This window comes from Sinocyclocheilus grahami, unplaced genomic scaffold (genome assembly GCF_001515645.1).
Source record: "Sinocyclocheilus grahami isolate Dianchi unplaced genomic scaffold, SAMN03320097.WGS_v1.1 scaffold90.1, whole genome shotgun sequence".
NCBI classification, from domain to species: domain Eukaryota; kingdom Metazoa; phylum Chordata; class Actinopteri; order Cypriniformes; family Cyprinidae; genus Sinocyclocheilus; species Sinocyclocheilus grahami.
Window position 1 is genome coordinate 855,747 of NW_015505269.1, and position 17,467 is coordinate 873,213.

The following is a 17,467-nucleotide window of genomic DNA, read 5'->3' on the forward strand; positions in this document are numbered from 1 at the left end:
TTTTACAGTGTCTATATTACACAAATTGCATGCTAAAAATAATATAATAGAACTAACAATATCAATGTGAAGTAATCAACTCTACAAATAATTGCATATTAAATACATGTTGGGTTATTTTAGATTCATTGAGATATTCTTAGTTTTTATTAATATTTTAAATTTTTATATTTCCAATTTTAATTGAAAAGTTTTAGTAATTTCGTTGTGTGGTTGTCATTTTTATTTTTAAACTAGCTAAAATAAAATAATATATATATATATATATATATTTTACTTTTTATTCACTAAATGTTTATCTTATTTTAGTGGTTTTAATTTTAATTAAATATTATAACCCTGCAACACTGTACATACATATAAAATTATATATAGTGTAGAATGATAAATAATCATTTTAACTTAATTGTTATTTTATTATTAACTTGTTTTATTAACTGTTAGTTCAATATTTTACATATATATTAGACACAGGGAATAAATACACTGTCCTTTCTTTTACCTTGCAACACATATCAGAATAGTAACAGATATTATGTCCCCTTCACGACAGTATTACTGTACTCTACTATTTACTATGCAACAATTACCTTTTCCAGATAACTAATCATTCTTTGTTCATAAAGATTATATAGGACATATAAGACGTTTCTAAATATGATGTACTGTATTACCTTTTCTCTCTGTCTCTTTTTTGTTTGTTTTATTTAGCTTTTTGTTGAGTTGTGTTGTTTCACTTACTCCCAGTAGTTGGCAGTGCACTCTATCCCGTTTGTTTTTATGTCTCCAACCAACAGAAGAGAAGAGGAGATTCGAGGCGCTCTGATTGGCTGTGTGCACCTCACGTCGTCTTTTCTGTTTCCTGTTAAATTTTCCATTTGGGATTCATACACCTCTCTGTGTTCTAGATATTGCTAACAAAATGACAGCGAATAATAAGGAATCAGCGGGTACGTCTTCTTATGTTTATGCTTAATATTTCAAACTCCGGCTTAAAAGAGCAGAATGATTTATCTCACGCGGTCGTATCTGATCAAAACAACACCAGTGGTCCAAAGAGCAGCCTCTTGAACAACAAATTACTATGTCTATAAACATACTCAATTTATACAGAGATAACAATTTATTATTATGGCTATTATTTAGCGTTGAAGATGATTCGAGCTACGCTGACAAAAAAAACAACAACAGCCCGTTATGGTAAATATGAGACCTTTTTAGTGATACTACAGTAACGTTATTTCCTTATGAAGCATCAGTTAAAGCATTTGACTTTATTTCCATTTAAAGTGATCGTTTGTAAACAGCGAGTTAAATTGACATGTTTTGAAGTATTAAAAGTCAACGGTGTCCATCAGCAAAGTCTTGCTCTCAATGACATCCATCAGCCACTTCTCCCTGAACCTCGTCCGTCCTGGAATATGTTTGGACCTGTTGGTTTCGACGAGGAAGTGAACGTCCACCGGCAGAGTGTTTGGTTTGATTTTGGAGATTTCTATGGTGAAATACACGCTGGATGTGACTCTCGGGATCGGGGCGCTTGGGGTCGGCATGCTCCATTTGGCTTCGTACTGGTACTGCGTTTTAAACTCAAGCTCTGTCTCCTGGAGAAACCTCAGACTGTAGAGCCAGCCAGGCTGCTCTATCTCCCATGCGTCCATGTAATGTCTGATCTGTTGCTCTCCGATCTCGATTGTGAAGTCTTTGCTTGAGATCCAGTGGATGTTTTTGATTTCATGCTCGCATTGTGCGTTATTTGCGCTGTGCGTCTCCATAGCTGTCAGTGTTTCTGAAATGTTGACGTGGGTTTCCATGGTGATGACTGACAGCGCACTGAAACGCTAGTTTGACTAATTATTTTAGTAGCCTACTTTTATTTTTGGATTCTCTCACCACGTTTTTACTTATTTTGTTAAATATTTGTATGACATTCTTTCTTCTGTGGAAGACAAAAGAAGACATTTCGAAGTTGTTATTTTGTCACGTTTAGTTGAATGAATGGAGACTTCACATTTCCATGTGACTCGCGAACTGTATTTCAAGTTTTCAAACCATACCATAGCTTTGTATCAGCAACAAACCGAAAGTTTAAGTTGTTATTCATAGAAACGTTCCTCCTTCGGTGAGCTGTTAACCACTGGCGAGACCAGTGTTGTGAACTGAATCAATAATACATTGAAAAGATCTGACTCAAAAGAACAATCCGTTCACAAACTTGAGATCTTAAGTTACTTCTATCATTTGTTCTGTTCGGCTTTGAATATAACGCATGAGAAATCAAGAGAGAGAGAAATTTGCATGCAGAAAATGAAGCCTATTTTCAAAACCGTTAATATTCTTTTGGCATTTATCACTATGGTAATTTTAATCATTTTCATTAGTTTTTATTTTTAATAATACGATTGTATTTAATAGTAATAATGATTTATATAATTATTATTTTATTTATGTAAAAATGAAATATTGTTACATTTAGAAAAATGTCATTTTATTAATATTAAAATGTCATTTTTAGACAGGATAATGTTCGTTACTGTGTTACAGTAAAGCCGTTTTGTTGTAAAAAATGTTGAACAATTATTATAATGAAAATGAAGCACTCATTCTGCTCTAGCTTCATGAATAAGGTCCATTGTCTTTATGCAAAATATACTTTCTTCTTACTTTCATTATACTCATTCACTTTAAATATTAAATATTGTGGTAAGATGTCCTGGATGATTTATTATTCTTAGTAACATTATATATCATTAATTTAATCAAACAAATACCAGTCTTTCTATTTAAAGGTCGCCGGTAAGCTAATTCTAATCATTTTAATGTATGCAAATTTTAATAATAAAATATTATTAAATAAATATAAAATATGATGTTTTCATTTTGTGTATGAACTAAAAACAGGACAATTTTTTGATACTTTATTACAGTAATGAGAATTCGTTCATGAAAATTAAGCTCTCGTTCTGTTCATGCTTCATGCATGAAGCCCATTGTCTTTATGCAGAAAATGCCTTCATTTTTATAACATCTCATTTACTTTGAATATTAAATATTGTGATTACAAGGTGTTGCTGTGCAGTTGCTCAAGGGTTCTAAGTCTGACTGTTTTTAGCATAATGCTATGCAGTTCTTAGGATTTTCTGCATGGTTTCTTACATATGATTGATTTCTTAATATTAAACATTATTAATTTAATAATAACAAATAACGATCTTTCTCATTACAGGTTGCCTTTAAAATGAGAAAATCTCCTACCTAATGTATTATCATGGAGTCCTTATTTAGTGGATGTGAAATGCCAAACACTTTGACTGAGCTCTGCAGGGCTCAGCAGCTCTGATGCCCAATCCACACACACGTCTGTTTTCTCAAGGAATATCCCAGAATTCCCTCGAGTAACCTCGCCGCATGTCGCGCATCAGGAGCACACTGGACACCGTTACCAAAGCCGTGAGCGGAACGGTGAACACCGACCTCCTCGCCAAGATCACACGCCTCAAACCCGGTGCCGCCCAGGGCAAAACTATAGAGGTTAAAGTGGAATGTCCCGAGGCAGAGGCCGGAGCTGTCATGACCATGGCAGCACCTGAGCCGCCCAGGGAGAAAGAGGTGAAAAAAGAAACAGAACCTCATAAAGAAGTCCCAAAATCTCTCAGCAATTTGTCGAGCAGTGCAGGAAACACAACCAGTGCGGTTGCAAAGCAAACACTGCAACGTTTTCAGCCCGCAGCGTTCACAACCAACATGGATGAAACGTACAATCACCTGGCTGAACATGTCAATACCTACTTTGGAAGTGACACACAAAATGACAAAAGGTCACGAGACACGGCATCCTCGCCATCTCAGATCCAACCTAGCACTCTTCCAAAAAGTAGCAAGGATCATATCCTAATGGCGGTGCCTGTGTCCCATAGATCCACACCAGAAACGCCCCCTACTATTGACAAGGACGGCTCTGTCCCAAGTCCACAAGCCCCTTCTGCCCCAGCTCAGGATGAGGGTGTTTCAACCATCCCCATATCGCCAAGGAAAGGCATCAGTCATTACCTCTACTATCCCAGGCCCAGCGTCCAGGCTTTTGTAGGAAACTACATCGCTCCCCTCGTCCCAAAGTTCAGAGCGGATTCAAAGAGTGGCACAGTGGAGAAGGACAAAACCTCTGGATCTGAACTAGCCGCGTCCCAGGATGCAAAGAGTGCAGAAAGCAAGGAGAAAAAAGAGGCAGACGAGAAAGCACAGAGACTGCTGTCTCAGAGGGAGAAGGTAGATTAATACCATTGTAATTTTAATAGAATGTTTAATTGAGATCTTTTTTGAGTGAAAGCCGTGTGTTTCCACTAAAATACCATTTTAGTGGGGTCTGCAGTATAGTTTTTTGGGGTTGATCTAATGAAAATTGCCAAAATGAAATAATAATATTATATGGTCCTACAAGTTCGCGTAATTTTCTTTATGCGAAAAAATCAATAAATAATAATAATAATTAAAAATAAAATAATATTTGATGAAAAATAAATTATAATTATATAAATTTTTATATTTATTATATAAAATTATTATTATAATCTGTATTCTATAAAAAAAAATCAATATTGTTTGAGAAATGTGTGTATATATATATATTCAATTATTTTTTATTTCTCTTATTTTTTTATTATTGCAATACAAAAAAAGTATTGGCCCTAAAGAAAGACTTAATTATGCTACATTTATTCAACAGAACACATTTTCATGTACAGTGGCATGGGAAAGTTTGGGAACCCCTTGCAGAATCTGTGAAAATGTGAATAATTTTAACAAAATAAGAGAGATAGCTGAAATGATGGCACACACAGTACCAAGGAACCAAGAGTTCCCAAACAAAAGGGGGTTGTTTTAATAATTTCAGCAAGTTTTTGTCTTGTGGACTATATGTAAACATATTTTATGTAACATCTCTTACTCAGGACAGTACTAAATAAAAAATAACATGCATTTTGTATGATCTCTCTTATTTTGTTAAAATTATTCACATGTTCTGCAAGGGGTTCCCAAACATTCGCATGCCTTCTGCTCATGTTTTATAAATGAGGCCCATTGCCTTTGTGCCAATTATAATGATTTCCTTTTGATTTTGGGGCCAGTTATCACCCAAAACTTTATTTTGTTAGAAGCTGAAACATTGATTGTAATGTTTAAGGATTAAATGTAACTGGTCTGTGTGTCTGTAGATTATAGCACGTGTTAGTGTGGATAACCGAACCAGAGCACTGGTCAAGAGTCTTCAACGAGTCACTGATATGAAGATCACCATCTGCAGGGTGGAGGAACTGAGCTTCCACCTGCTGGAGTTTCCTGAGACCAGAGGGGTGGCAGTCACTGTACGTTTGTGTCCAACCATCTGCCATATCCGGATTTATTTTTGTACGTTGTAATCTCCGTCAATAACTTTCTATGTTTAATTTCGTCCTTTCTCTCGCTGGCTGTAGGAGAAGGTCATCCCTTGTCTGCTGCGTTTGAGGCAGGCAAGAGACATCAGTCTGCAGGCTGCAGTGAGACAGGCTCTGGCCCTGGTGGGCTACACTGACCCGGTCAAAGGCAGAGGGATACGTGTCCTCTCCATCGATGGAGGAGGGACCAGGTGACAGACACATGACAGCTGGGGAAAATGATTAACCTAAAGTTAACAGATTGTGAAAGTACTTTAAGATAAAAGTAGGTCAGCCCAAATTTACCTAAAAGTAGGTCATCCAAAAATAGAACTGACACAATTTTGCAATCCCTTTAGGTGTTGTCCATCATCGTAGGCTAATTTTCATACTTTAAATTTGTCATGATTTTACCAAGAATAAAATGTAAAATAAAATATATATTAAAAATAAAATAAAGTCACAGCAGTGGAATATGATATTCTTAAGATATGATTTACTTAATCTAAGTAAAAAAATGTAAATTATAAACAGTGTGTGTGTGTGTGTGGAATATTTAAATGTAAGTGTTTTGAATTTAAGTGAGCAGCAAAAAGCTAAAATGTAATTAAAAGTAGTGATAAAATAAACTGTGACGAGGTATTTATACCTTATATATACCTTGTACACACATTTTCATATGTTTTTATATTCTGAAATGTAAAAAAAAAGTTAATGTGCATGATATCATCTGTCAACTACTTTTGAACTCTTATTTTGTTTCAGTGAATCCTTATCCTTATGTTTCATGTTATAAGATGAATACTATATATGCAGTGAAATGCTCTGTGTGCAGGCCTGTAATTTGATGTAATTGTTTTGTAGGGGTTTGGTTGCATTACAGGCTTTGCACAGGCTGGAGAGTTTGACAGGGAAGCCCATCTATCAGCTGTTTGACTACATATGTGGAGTTAGTACAGGTATATTATTATAACAACTTGGAAAATGTCTATTAGATATAGGAATGAAACTTCCTTTAAATCTGTGGGGGTTTTTTTCTTAGGGGCCATCCTGGCCTGTATGCTGGGTGTGTTCCAGATCCCTCTGGATGAGTGTGAGGAACTCTATCGGAAGTTGGGATCTGATGTCTTTAAACAGAACTTGATTGTGGGCACAGTGAAAATGGGCTGGAGTCACGCGTACTATGACAGCCAGATCTGGGAAGAGATCCTCAAGTAAGACAATGAAGTGAAAAAGCTTTATTTTATTTTATTTTTTTTTATTTTTTTTTACTTTATTTTGTTTTATATTGTATTTAATTTTATTAGAATTTTTTGTTATTTGAGTTATTTGAAAAGTGACGTAAACAAGCCCATATGAAACAGAATTTTATTATTTATTTAATTTAATTTACTTTATTGCCATTGTAAAGTGCAACAAAAGTTTGGAGCTAAAAATAGAAATAGCAAATTAATAAAAAAGTAATAAATAATATTATATAATTATATTAATATAATATAATCAAATAATAAAGGTAAAGAGACACATATAAAACTACGCTGAAATGAAAGCAAAAATAAATAGTAATAAAAAAAATAGAGTAGCATAATAATAAAATAACAGAGGTAAAGAGACATAAAATAAACTTAAAAATAAATAGTAATAAATAGAGATATTATACAGTAAAGTGATTGTAGTACAATGTGTTGCTCATTTAATGTTTACATTTTGTTTTATTTTAACGTTTTGTTTCTCAACAGAGAAAGAATGGGGCCTGGACTAATGATTGAGACTTCCAAGAACCCTAAATGCCCTAAGGTGGGTTTCAATATATACTTGTAAAAAAATATATACAATTCTCATCTTTTAACTGTTTAGATAAATCCCTCAATGCTTCCTCTAGGTGTCAGCAGTGAGCACCATAGTGAACAGAGGCCTGCCGCTGAAGGCGTATGTCTTCAGGAATTATGACTTCCTGCCAGGGGTTCGCTCACACTACTTGGGTGGCTGCCAGCATAAAATGTGGCAGGCCATTCGAGCATCCTCCGCTGCTCCAGGATACTTCCAGGAATTTGTTCTAGGAAATGACCTCCACCAGGTAAATATTCTGCATTACATTCCTTTTTGCTCTCAACTAATCCTTATGTTTTTAAGGCTAATTATTATGATATGACTTTTTTTAACATGTTAAGATCCAAGTGCTCTGACTATTTGAGACATCATCCGTGCACAGACATCTTGCAGTATTGAAAATCATTACAAACCCTTTTAGGTGCTTGTCAGAAGAAGAGGGAGGAAAAGCGAACTCTGCACATACATGCACTCAGGCCATTTCATGTGCTGTCTCATCAGGGCCGCACATTCAGACTCATTAGTGTTGTTCTTGAGTGCTGTTGCTTAGGGCACTTCAGTTCGGCTCTCAGATTGCTGTCAGAGAGATTATTTAGACTCCTCTCATATCTCTGATCCGCTTCTCTCAGAATCTCATCGTAGCTTTAAAGTGTGGCTGCGTATTTGCAATATGCATAAATTTTTGTGTATACACAAACCAGTTTTGTAAGGGAAAGTGTATGATTTTGAGTAGTTCATGTGTCTGCATTGCCCTTGAGTAGCTGTCAGGTCTGTCTTCATCCAGCTCAAACTGGCACGGTCCCACCGCTGCCACACTGAATGCACCCTCACAACCTGAGATTTCATCAGCCAAGCGGCAGAGGTTAATGTTGAATCGTAGCCCTCAGCGGTGCCTGTTGAGCCATTAGGAAGGCGTCATTCTGTCCGTCTGCCTATTGACACCCACCAAGTTCGCATACAGCTTTTCACAATGTCCCTGTTGTCCCAAAAAGGCCAATAAAGCTGTTAATCACTGAGCTAAATGAATGCCCAGATTCATTCAGAGTCCGATGAGTTCTGAGGTCAATAGGAAGATGGGCCTGTTATTAGAAATGGTGGGATAAAACAGCATGTGAAGGATTGTAACTAATAAATTAATTATTTTTCAAATTTTAATATTTTTTTTAAATAATATAAAAAAAAATTTATTATATGAATTTATTCAGAATACATTCAAAATACAATCCATTTCTATTTTTTGGAGGCATAAACTAAAAAAATTATAAATATTCTGTTCATTTATAAATATTTTTAATCTGTTAATTTATTCAAAATACATAAACAATCTGTTCGATTCTGAATTAAAATTCATTTTGATATTTTTAAGTGGTATAAAATAAAATAAAATAAAATGTCCTGATATATCACATGGGTAAATTACATAATTGTTTTTCTATTAGTTTATACATAAGGATTTCCTATATTCATTTATGCGTAATACATAAAAAATACAGCCCATTCATGAATTAAAATGAATTTTAATATTTTTGATACATCAAATATATACCACAAGTAAATAATGTGATTTCTTGTCTGTTCATTTATACATTTATATATTTTAATCTATTCATTTATTAAAAACTAATAAAAATGTAATTAATTTTGATATTTTTGGGGGGCATAAAATAAAATGTAAAAAAATCCTGCTATATCACATGGGTAAATTACATGACCCCCCCACCCCACCCCACCCCACCCCAATAATTTATAAATAAAGATTTTCTATATTCTATCACAAGTAAATGACGTGATTTTTTCTGTTAATTTATAAATTAATATTTTTATTTATGAATTTATTCAAATTACGTTAATTTCTGAAATAACATTTATTTTTAATACTTTTTGGTTGGACTTAAAGTTAAAAGTTAAAAATGTCCTAATATCATAATGAGGAAAAAAATCTTTATTTAAAAAATGAAATTCTTGAAAAGATTATCAAGTCGCTTGCCTTAATCTTTTATTATTATTTGTAGATAAAAAATAATATTTCAACAAAATGTTGTTCACTTTTTATTAATAGTTGAAAACCTTTGTCCACCAAATCAAAGTCTTATGGTGCAACCAGAAATTGTCCTTCCTTTAAAAAGATTCTTCCCTTTCTTTATAAAGGACACTCTTATGTTCCATTGACCCACATGATGCTTTTATACCCTCAGGGAAGGCCTTATTTTTTTGGCGAACAAGATGAGAATGAACCATTTTTAGATGGTATTCATGTTTCATCTAATAGTCTGTGTAGCTGATTCAAAAAAAAATTTTGGCCTAAGGGCCAAGCAAATCCACTTAATGCACATTCAATAGGTTAATCTTTCCATAATTCCACATTCAAAGCTGCTGTGCGATGTTTTGATGTATGTTTTTACTGTGTGGGATGAATGTGTTCTCATTAAAATGCAAATGTAGTGGAGGCTCTTGGCTCTAAAACCTGTTGCCAGCAGAGCACTCAATGCCCGGTTATATCCGAATGCCACCAGTGGCAGAACCTCTCTCTATCTCTCGCTCGTTTTTGCTCTGAATAGCTCTTCAGTTTCTTCTCCACATGCCAGGCCTGTAATCTGTTATGCATACTCTCCTCAAGGACTCTCTACCATCAAACAAGAAGTCAGTCCTCAACTGTTTGGCTGTTTTTCTTCTTCATTGATTCTTTCAGTAAAAGAATAGTTTACCCAAAAATGAAAGATCTGTCATCATTGACTCATATGATATATGATATGATTTTCTTTCTCCTGTGGATCACAAAATGAGTTTTTCATGCTGCTCTTATATTTACAAAGCAGTGTTAATAGTATCTTTGAGATGCAATTGTAGTTCTTATTAATAGTTTGAATTCATTTTTATTTTTCATATTTAATTTTTTTATTTTAATTTTTGTTGTTTTTTTCATGATGTCTCTGCGGTTTTTATTCATTTATATTTCAGTTTTAGTTTGTTATTTTAGTACAGGTACATTAGTTAAACTACATGAAATTGAGAATTGTTTCTAGCTGAAAAAAATGGCAACTAGCTGATTTTTTTTTGTCAAGTAACATAGATTTTATCCCATTGTTCAAGTAACATTTGTTTATTTATTTAATGATTGTAGTTTAAGTTTTAGTTAACTATTATAACCATGTTACAAAGTGGATTTTTTTCTGTATTTTTTTTTAATTCTTGCTAAAAATAACAGTATAAAAGCATCATAGTCTAAATAACTCATGCATCATGTTCCAAGTCTTCTAATGTGATTTTTGAGAGTAACAGAGTGAACTGTAAGCTTGACAAGCATGGTCAACATTTACTTTCATTATATGGAAAAGAGCAGCCTGGACATTCTGCTAAACATCTCCATTTGTGTTCTACATAAGACAGAAAGTCATACAGGTTTTGAAAGTCATGAGAATGGGTAAATGATGACTGAATGTTAATTTCTGTGTGAAATATCCCTTTAATTATATTTTGATTGCTTTGATGAGGTAGCATTCGTTATCTTTGGACTCGGAAAGCAGTGTGCAGTTCACTGATACACATCAGTATCCGTGTCACTAAAATGTAGGGCATACTAGAGAAATGAGGGATGCTGTCTAGTGGACGATTTCATCTTGTTTTCTCTGATGTGCTCCTTAAGAGAGGCATGGAAACAGAGAAGGATGATGCCAAGTAAATGCATTTCTGATGCCTCAGGTGAAATGAACACATACCCATGTCTCCTGCAGAGAGATCCTGCGTCCATTATGCTCTACAGTGATGATTCCCATAATCATATCAGCTAGAAATGCAAATTCACCGTTTTATGTCGTACCTCTAGTATTTCAAAGAATAACCCAGATTTCCACAAAGAAGACAAGAATAGAAGCAGTTATTTTGGCAGAAACCGAAAATTTCTTTTAAATACTATATTTTAGTTTCTCCAGTTGTGATAGAGGACACACGAACCTCACTTGATACCTGGCTGTGATGTTGTTAAAATTTGATTGATTTTTTATTTTATCCAGGACGGTGGTCTCTTGATCAACAACCCTACCGCTCTGGCCATCCATGAGAGCAAGTGTTTGTGGCCCAACACACCTGTGCAGTGTGTGGTATCTCTGGGCACAGGCCGATACGAAACAGTAGGCAAGACCAGCTCGAGCACTTATACCAGCTTGAAGACCAAACTCACCAATGTCATCAGCAGCGCCACGGGGTTTGGTTGCATTACAGGCTTTGCACAGGCTGGAGAGTTTGACAGGGAAGCCCATCTATCAGCTGTTTGACTACATATGTGGAGTTAGTACAGGTATATTATTATAACTACTTGGAAAATGTCTATTAGATATAGGAATGAAACTTCCTTTAAATCTGTGGGGGTTTTTTTCTTAGGGGCCATCCTGGCCTGTATGCTGGGTGTGTTCCAGATCCCTCTGGATGAGTGTGAGGAACTCTATCGGAAGTTGGGATCTGATGTCTTTAAACAGAACTTGATTGTGGGCACAGTGAAAATGGGCTGGAGTCACGCGTACTATGACAGCCAGATCTGGGAAGAGATCCTCAAGTAAGACAATGAAGTGAAAAAGCTTTATTTTATTTTATTTATTTTTTTTACTTTTGTTTTATATTGTATTTAATTTTATTAGAATTTTTTGTTATTTGAGTTATTTGAAAAGTGACGTAAACAAGCCCATATGAAACAGAATTTTATTATTTATTTAATTTAATTTACTTTATTGCCATTGTAAAGTGCAACAAAAGTTTGGAGCTAAAAATAGAAATAGCAAATTAATAAAAAAGTAATAAATAATATTATATAATTATATTAATATAATATAATCAAATAATAAAGGTAAAGAGACACATATAAAACTACGCTGAAATGAAAGCAAAAATAAATAGTAATAAAAAAAATAGAGTAGCATAATAATAAAATAACAGAGGTAAAGAGACATAAAATAAACTTAAAAATAAATAGTAATAAATAGAGATATTATACAGTAAAGTGATTGTAGTACAATGTGTTGCTCATTTAATGTTTACATTTTGTTTTATTTTAACGTTTTGTTTCTCAACAGAGAAAGAATGGGGCCTGGACTAATGATTGAGACTTCCAAGAACCCTAAATGCCCTAAGGTGGGTTTCAATATATACTTGTAAAAAAATATATACAATTCTCATCTTTTAACTGTTTAGATAAATCCCTCAATGCTTCCTCTAGGTGTCAGCAGTGAGCACCATAGTGAACAGAGGCCTGCCGCTGAAGGCGTATGTCTTCAGGAATTATGACTTCCTGCCAGGGGTTCGCTCACACTACTTGGGTGGCTGCCAGCATAAAATGTGGCAGGCCATTCGAGCATCCTCCGCTGCTCCAGGATACTTCCAGGAATTTGTTCTAGGAAATGACCTCCACCAGGTAAATATTCTGCATTACATTCCTTTTTGCTCTCAACTAATCCTTATGTTTTTAAGGCTAATTATTATGATATGACTTTTTTTAACATGTTAAGATCCAAGTGCTCTGACTATTTGAGACATCATCCGTGCACAGACATCTTGCAGTATTGAAAATCATTACAAACCCTTTTAGGTGCTTGTCAGAAGAAGAGGGAGGAAAAGCGAACTCTGCACATACATGCACTCAGGCCATTTCATGTGCTGTCTCATCAGGGCCGCACATTCAGACTCATTAGTGTTGTTCTTGAGTGCTGTTGCTTAGGGCACTTCAGTTCGGCTCTCAGATTGCTGTCAGAGAGATTATTTAGACTCCTCTCATATCTCTGATCCGCTTCTCTCAGAATCTCATCGTAGCTTTAAAGTGTGGCTGCGTATTTGCAATATGCATAAATTTTTGTGGATACACAAACCAGTTTTGTAAGGGAAAGTGTATGATTTTGAGTAGTTCATGTGTCTGCATTGCCCTTGAGTAGCTGTCAGGTCTGTCTTCATCCAGCTCAAACTGGCACGGTCCCACCGCTGCCACACTGAATGCACCCTCACAACCTGAGATTTCATCAGCCAAGCGGCAGAGGTTAATGTTGAATCGTAGCCCTCAGCGGTGCCTGTTGAGCCATTAGGAAGGCGTCATTCTGTCCGTCTGCCTATTGACACCCACCAAGTTCGCATACAGCTTTTCACAATGTCCCTGTTGTCCCAAAAAGGCCAATAAAGCTGTTAATCACTGAGCTAAATGAATGCCCAGATTCATTCAGAGTCCGATGAGTTCTGAGGTCAATAGGAAGATGGGCCTGTTATTAGAAATGGTGGGATAAAACAGCATGTGAAGGATTGTAACTAATAAATTAATTATTTTTCAAATTTTAATATTTTTTTTAAATAATATAAAAAAAAATTTATTATATGAATTTATTCAGAATACATTCAAAATACAATCCATTTCTATTTTTTGGAGGCATAAACTAAAAAAATTATAAATATTCTGTTCATTTATAAATATTTTTAATCTGTTAATTTATTCAAAATACATAAACAATCTGTTCGATTCTGAATTAAAATTCATTTTGATATTTTTAAGTGGTATAAAATAAAATAAAATAAAATGTCCTGATATATCACATGGGTAAATTACATAATTGTTTTTCTATTAGTTTATACATAAGGATTTCCTATATTCATTTATGCGTAATACATAAAAAATACAGCCCATTCATGAATTAAAATGAATTTTAATATTTTTTTGATACATCAAATATATACCACAAGTAAATAATGTGATTTCTTGTCTGTTCATTTATACATTTATATATTTTAATCTATTCATTTATTAAAAACTAATAAAAATGTAATTAATTTTGATATTTTTGGGGGGCATAAAATAAAATGTAAAAAAATCCTGCTATATCACATGGGTAAATTACATGACCCCCCCACCCCACCCCACCCCACCCCAATAATTTATAAATAAAGATTTTCTATATTCTATCACAAGTAAATGACGTGATTTTTTCTGTTAATTTATAAATTAATATTTTTATTTATGAATTTATTCAAATTACGTTAATTTCTGAAATAACATTTATTTTTAATACTTTTTGGTTGGACTTAAAGTTAAAAGTTAAAAATGTCCTAATATCATAATGAGGAAAAAAATCTTTATTTAAAAAATGAAATTCTTGAAAAGATTATCAAGTCGCTTGCCTTAATCTTTTATTATTATTTGTAGATAAAAAATAATATTTCAACAAAATGTTGTTCACTTTTTATTAATAGTTGAAAACCTTTGTCCACCAAATCAAAGTCTTATGGTGCAACCAGAAATTGTCCTTCCTTTAAAAAGATTCTTCCCTTTCTTTATAAAGGACACTCTTATGTTCCATTGACCCACATGATGCTTTTATACCCTCAGGGAAGGCCTTATTTTTTTGGCGAACAAGATGAGAATGAACCATTTTTAGATGGTATTCATGTTTCATCTAATAGTCTGTGTAGCTGATTCAAAAAAAAATTTTGGCCTAAGGGCCAAGCAAATCCACTTAATGCACATTCAATAGGTTAATCTTTCCATAATTCCGCATTCAAAGCTGCTGTGCGATGTTTTGATGTATGTTTTTACTGTGTGGGATGAATGTGTTCTCATTAAAATGCAAATGTAGTGGAGGCTCTTGGCTCTAAAACCTGTTGCCAGCAGAGCACTCAATGCCCGGTTATATCCGAATGCCACCAGTGGCAGAACCTCTCTCTATCTCTCGCTCGTTTTTGCTCTGAATAGCTCTTCAGTTTCTTCTCCACATGCCAGGCCTGTAATCTGTTATGCATACTCTCCTCAAGGACTCTCTACCATCAAACAAGAAGTCAGTCCTCAACTGTTTGGCTGTTTTTCTTCTTCATTGATTCTTTCAGTAAAAGAATAGTTTACCCAAAAATGAAAGATCTGTCATCATTGACTCATATGATATATGATATGATTTTCTTTCTCCTGTGGATCACAAAATGAGTTTTTCATGCTGCTCTTATATTTACAAAGCAGTGTTAATAGTATCTTTGAGATGCAATTGTAGTTCTTATTAATAGTTTGAATTCATTTTTATTTTTCATATTTAATTTTTTTATTTTAATTTTTGTTGTTTTTTTCATGATGTCTCTGCGGTTTTTATTCATTTATATTTCAGTTTTAGTTTGTTATTTTAGTACAGGTACATTAGTTAAACTACATGAAATTGAGAATTGTTTCTAGCTGAAAAAAATGGCAACTAGCTGATTTTTTTTTGTCAAGTAACATAGATTTTATCCCATTGTTCAAGTAACATTTGTTTATTTATTTAATGATTGTAGTTTAAGTTTTAGTTAACTATTATAACCATGTTACAAAGTGGATTTTTTTCTGTATTTTTTTTTAATTCTTGCTAAAAATAACAGTATAAAAGCATCATAGTCTAAATAACTCATGCATCATGTTCCAAGTCTTCTAATGTGATTTTTGAGAGTAACAGAGTGAACTGTAAGCTTGACAAGCATGGTCAACATTTACTTTCATTATATGGAAAAGAGCAGCCTGGACATTCTGCTAAACATCTCCATTTGTGTTCTACATAAGACAGAAAGTCATACAGGTTTTGAAAGTCATGAGAATGGGTAAATGATGACTGAATGTTAATTTCTGTGTGAAATATCCCTTTAATTATATTTTGATTGCTTTGATGAGGTAGCATTCGTTATCTTTGGACTCGGAAAGCAGTGTGCAGTTCACTGATACACATCAGTATCCGTGTCACTAAAATGTAGGGCATACTAGAGAAATGAGGGATGCTGTCTAGTGGACGATTTCATCTTGTTTTCTCTGATGTGCTCCTTAAGAGAGGCATGGAAACAGAGAAGGATGATGCCAAGTAAATGCATTTCTGATGCCTCAGGTGAAATGAACACATACCCATGTCTCCTGCAGAGAGATCCTGCGTCCATTATGCTCTACAGTGATGATTCCCATAATCATATCAGCTAGAAATGCAAATTCACCGTTTTATGTCGTACCTCTAGTATTTCAAAGAATAACCCAGATTTCCACAAAGAAGACAAGAATAGAAGCAGTTATTTTGGCAGAAACCGAAAATTTCTTTTAAATACTATATTTTAGTTTCTCCAGTTGTGATAGAGGACACACGAACCTCACTTGATACCTGGCTGTGATGTTGTTAAAATTTGATTGATTTTTTATTTTATCCAGGACGGTGGTCTCTTGATCAACAACCCTACCGCTCTGGCCATCCATGAGAGCAAGTGTTTGTGGCCCAACACACCTGTGCAGTGTGTGGTATCTCTGGGCACAGGCCGATACGAAACAGTAGGCAAGACCAGCTCGAGCACTTATACCAGCTTGAAGACCAAACTCACCAATGTCATCAGCAGCGCCACTGACACTGAAGGTGAGATGATGGGGTCACATGATCACATCTGTCCGCTGCCCTGTGTTGTTCTGTGCTGTGTGTAGCACCTACTTCTCTGCATTTCCCATAGGATCCCAGAGTTAGAATCGAACAACTTAAGTTAATTTTTTAACAAGGTCACTGATCATTTCAGTCTGATGTTAAGAGTTTATATAAAGCCTTTGAACCGTAATTCATCATTTTGAAAACTAATTCCATAAGAATAAAGATTATAAATCTTTTGACACAAGAAATGTAAAAAAACAACAACTTTAATTTAATTTAAATAATAACGTATCTATTTTTTTATTGGAAAAAAAATGAAATAATGAAAACTGATATGACATAATGAAACATAAAAATAATAAATCAGTAATAAAACATTGCTATTATTCTATTGTTTGTCACTCACTACATAAACCTCTTCTTCTTATACTATAGAGGTCCACTCAATGCTGGACGCCCTCCTCCCCCCGAACACTTATTTTCGCTTTAACCCTTACATGAGTGAAGAAATCTCATTGGATGAAAACAGACAGGAGAGGCTGGACTTCCTGCAGGCTGAGGGTCGGCGCTACCTGGAGCGTAACGAGAATAAGTTAAAGAAAGTGGCTAGTGTTCTCACTCAAGAAAAGGGCATCGTTCAGAAACTAGCCGAATGGGCCCAACTTAAAGCTGACATGTATGATGGCCTTTCTCTTCGCTCCAAACTCTGAAACTCACACTCTAAACCAAACTAGCTCAACCACTGACCTTCTCCATTGTCTGTTCATCATATAACAATGCATGTTACATGTTTGGGGAAGTCGTGGCCTAATGGTTAGAGAGTCGAACTCGTAACCCAAAGGCTGCGAGTTCGAG

At 34.5% G+C, this 17,467-nt stretch overlaps 1 protein-coding gene across 1 annotated transcript; it reads left to right on the forward strand.

Moving 5' to 3' along the window:
- The first annotated feature begins 854 nt into the window (after positions 1 to 854).
- On the forward strand, positions 855 to 17,457 carry LOC107587144 (calcium-independent phospholipase A2-gamma-like). Its single transcript, XM_016274801.1, has 10 exons — positions 855 to 950; positions 3,227 to 4,266; positions 5,214 to 5,363; positions 5,472 to 5,623; positions 6,276 to 6,370; positions 6,454 to 6,625; positions 7,151 to 7,208; positions 7,294 to 7,488; positions 16,408 to 16,606; positions 17,048 to 17,457. The coding sequence occupies exons 2-10, from the start codon at positions 3,409 to 3,411 to the stop codon at positions 17,320 to 17,322; spliced, it is 2,154 nt and encodes a 717-aa protein (XP_016130287.1). The 5' UTR covers positions 855 to 950; positions 3,227 to 3,408; the 3' UTR covers positions 17,323 to 17,457.
- Positions 17,458 to 17,467: the final 10 nt, after the last annotated feature.

What these genes read in the sequence shown, in the direction of transcription:
- LOC107587144 (XM_016274801.1), top strand. Translation starts at nt 3,409, where the DNA reads ATGTCGCGCATCAGGAGCACACTGGACACCGTTACCAAAGCCGTGAGC. An exon ending in AGAACCCTAAATGCCCTAAG is followed by an intron (nt 7,209 to 7,293) that starts GTGGGTTTCAAT and finishes TGCTTCCTCTAG; the next exon opens with GTGTCAGCAGTGAGCACCAT. An exon ending in TAGGAAATGACCTCCACCAG is followed by an intron (nt 7,489 to 16,407) that starts GTAAATATTCTG and finishes TATTTTATCCAG; the next exon opens with GACGGTGGTCTCTTGATCAA.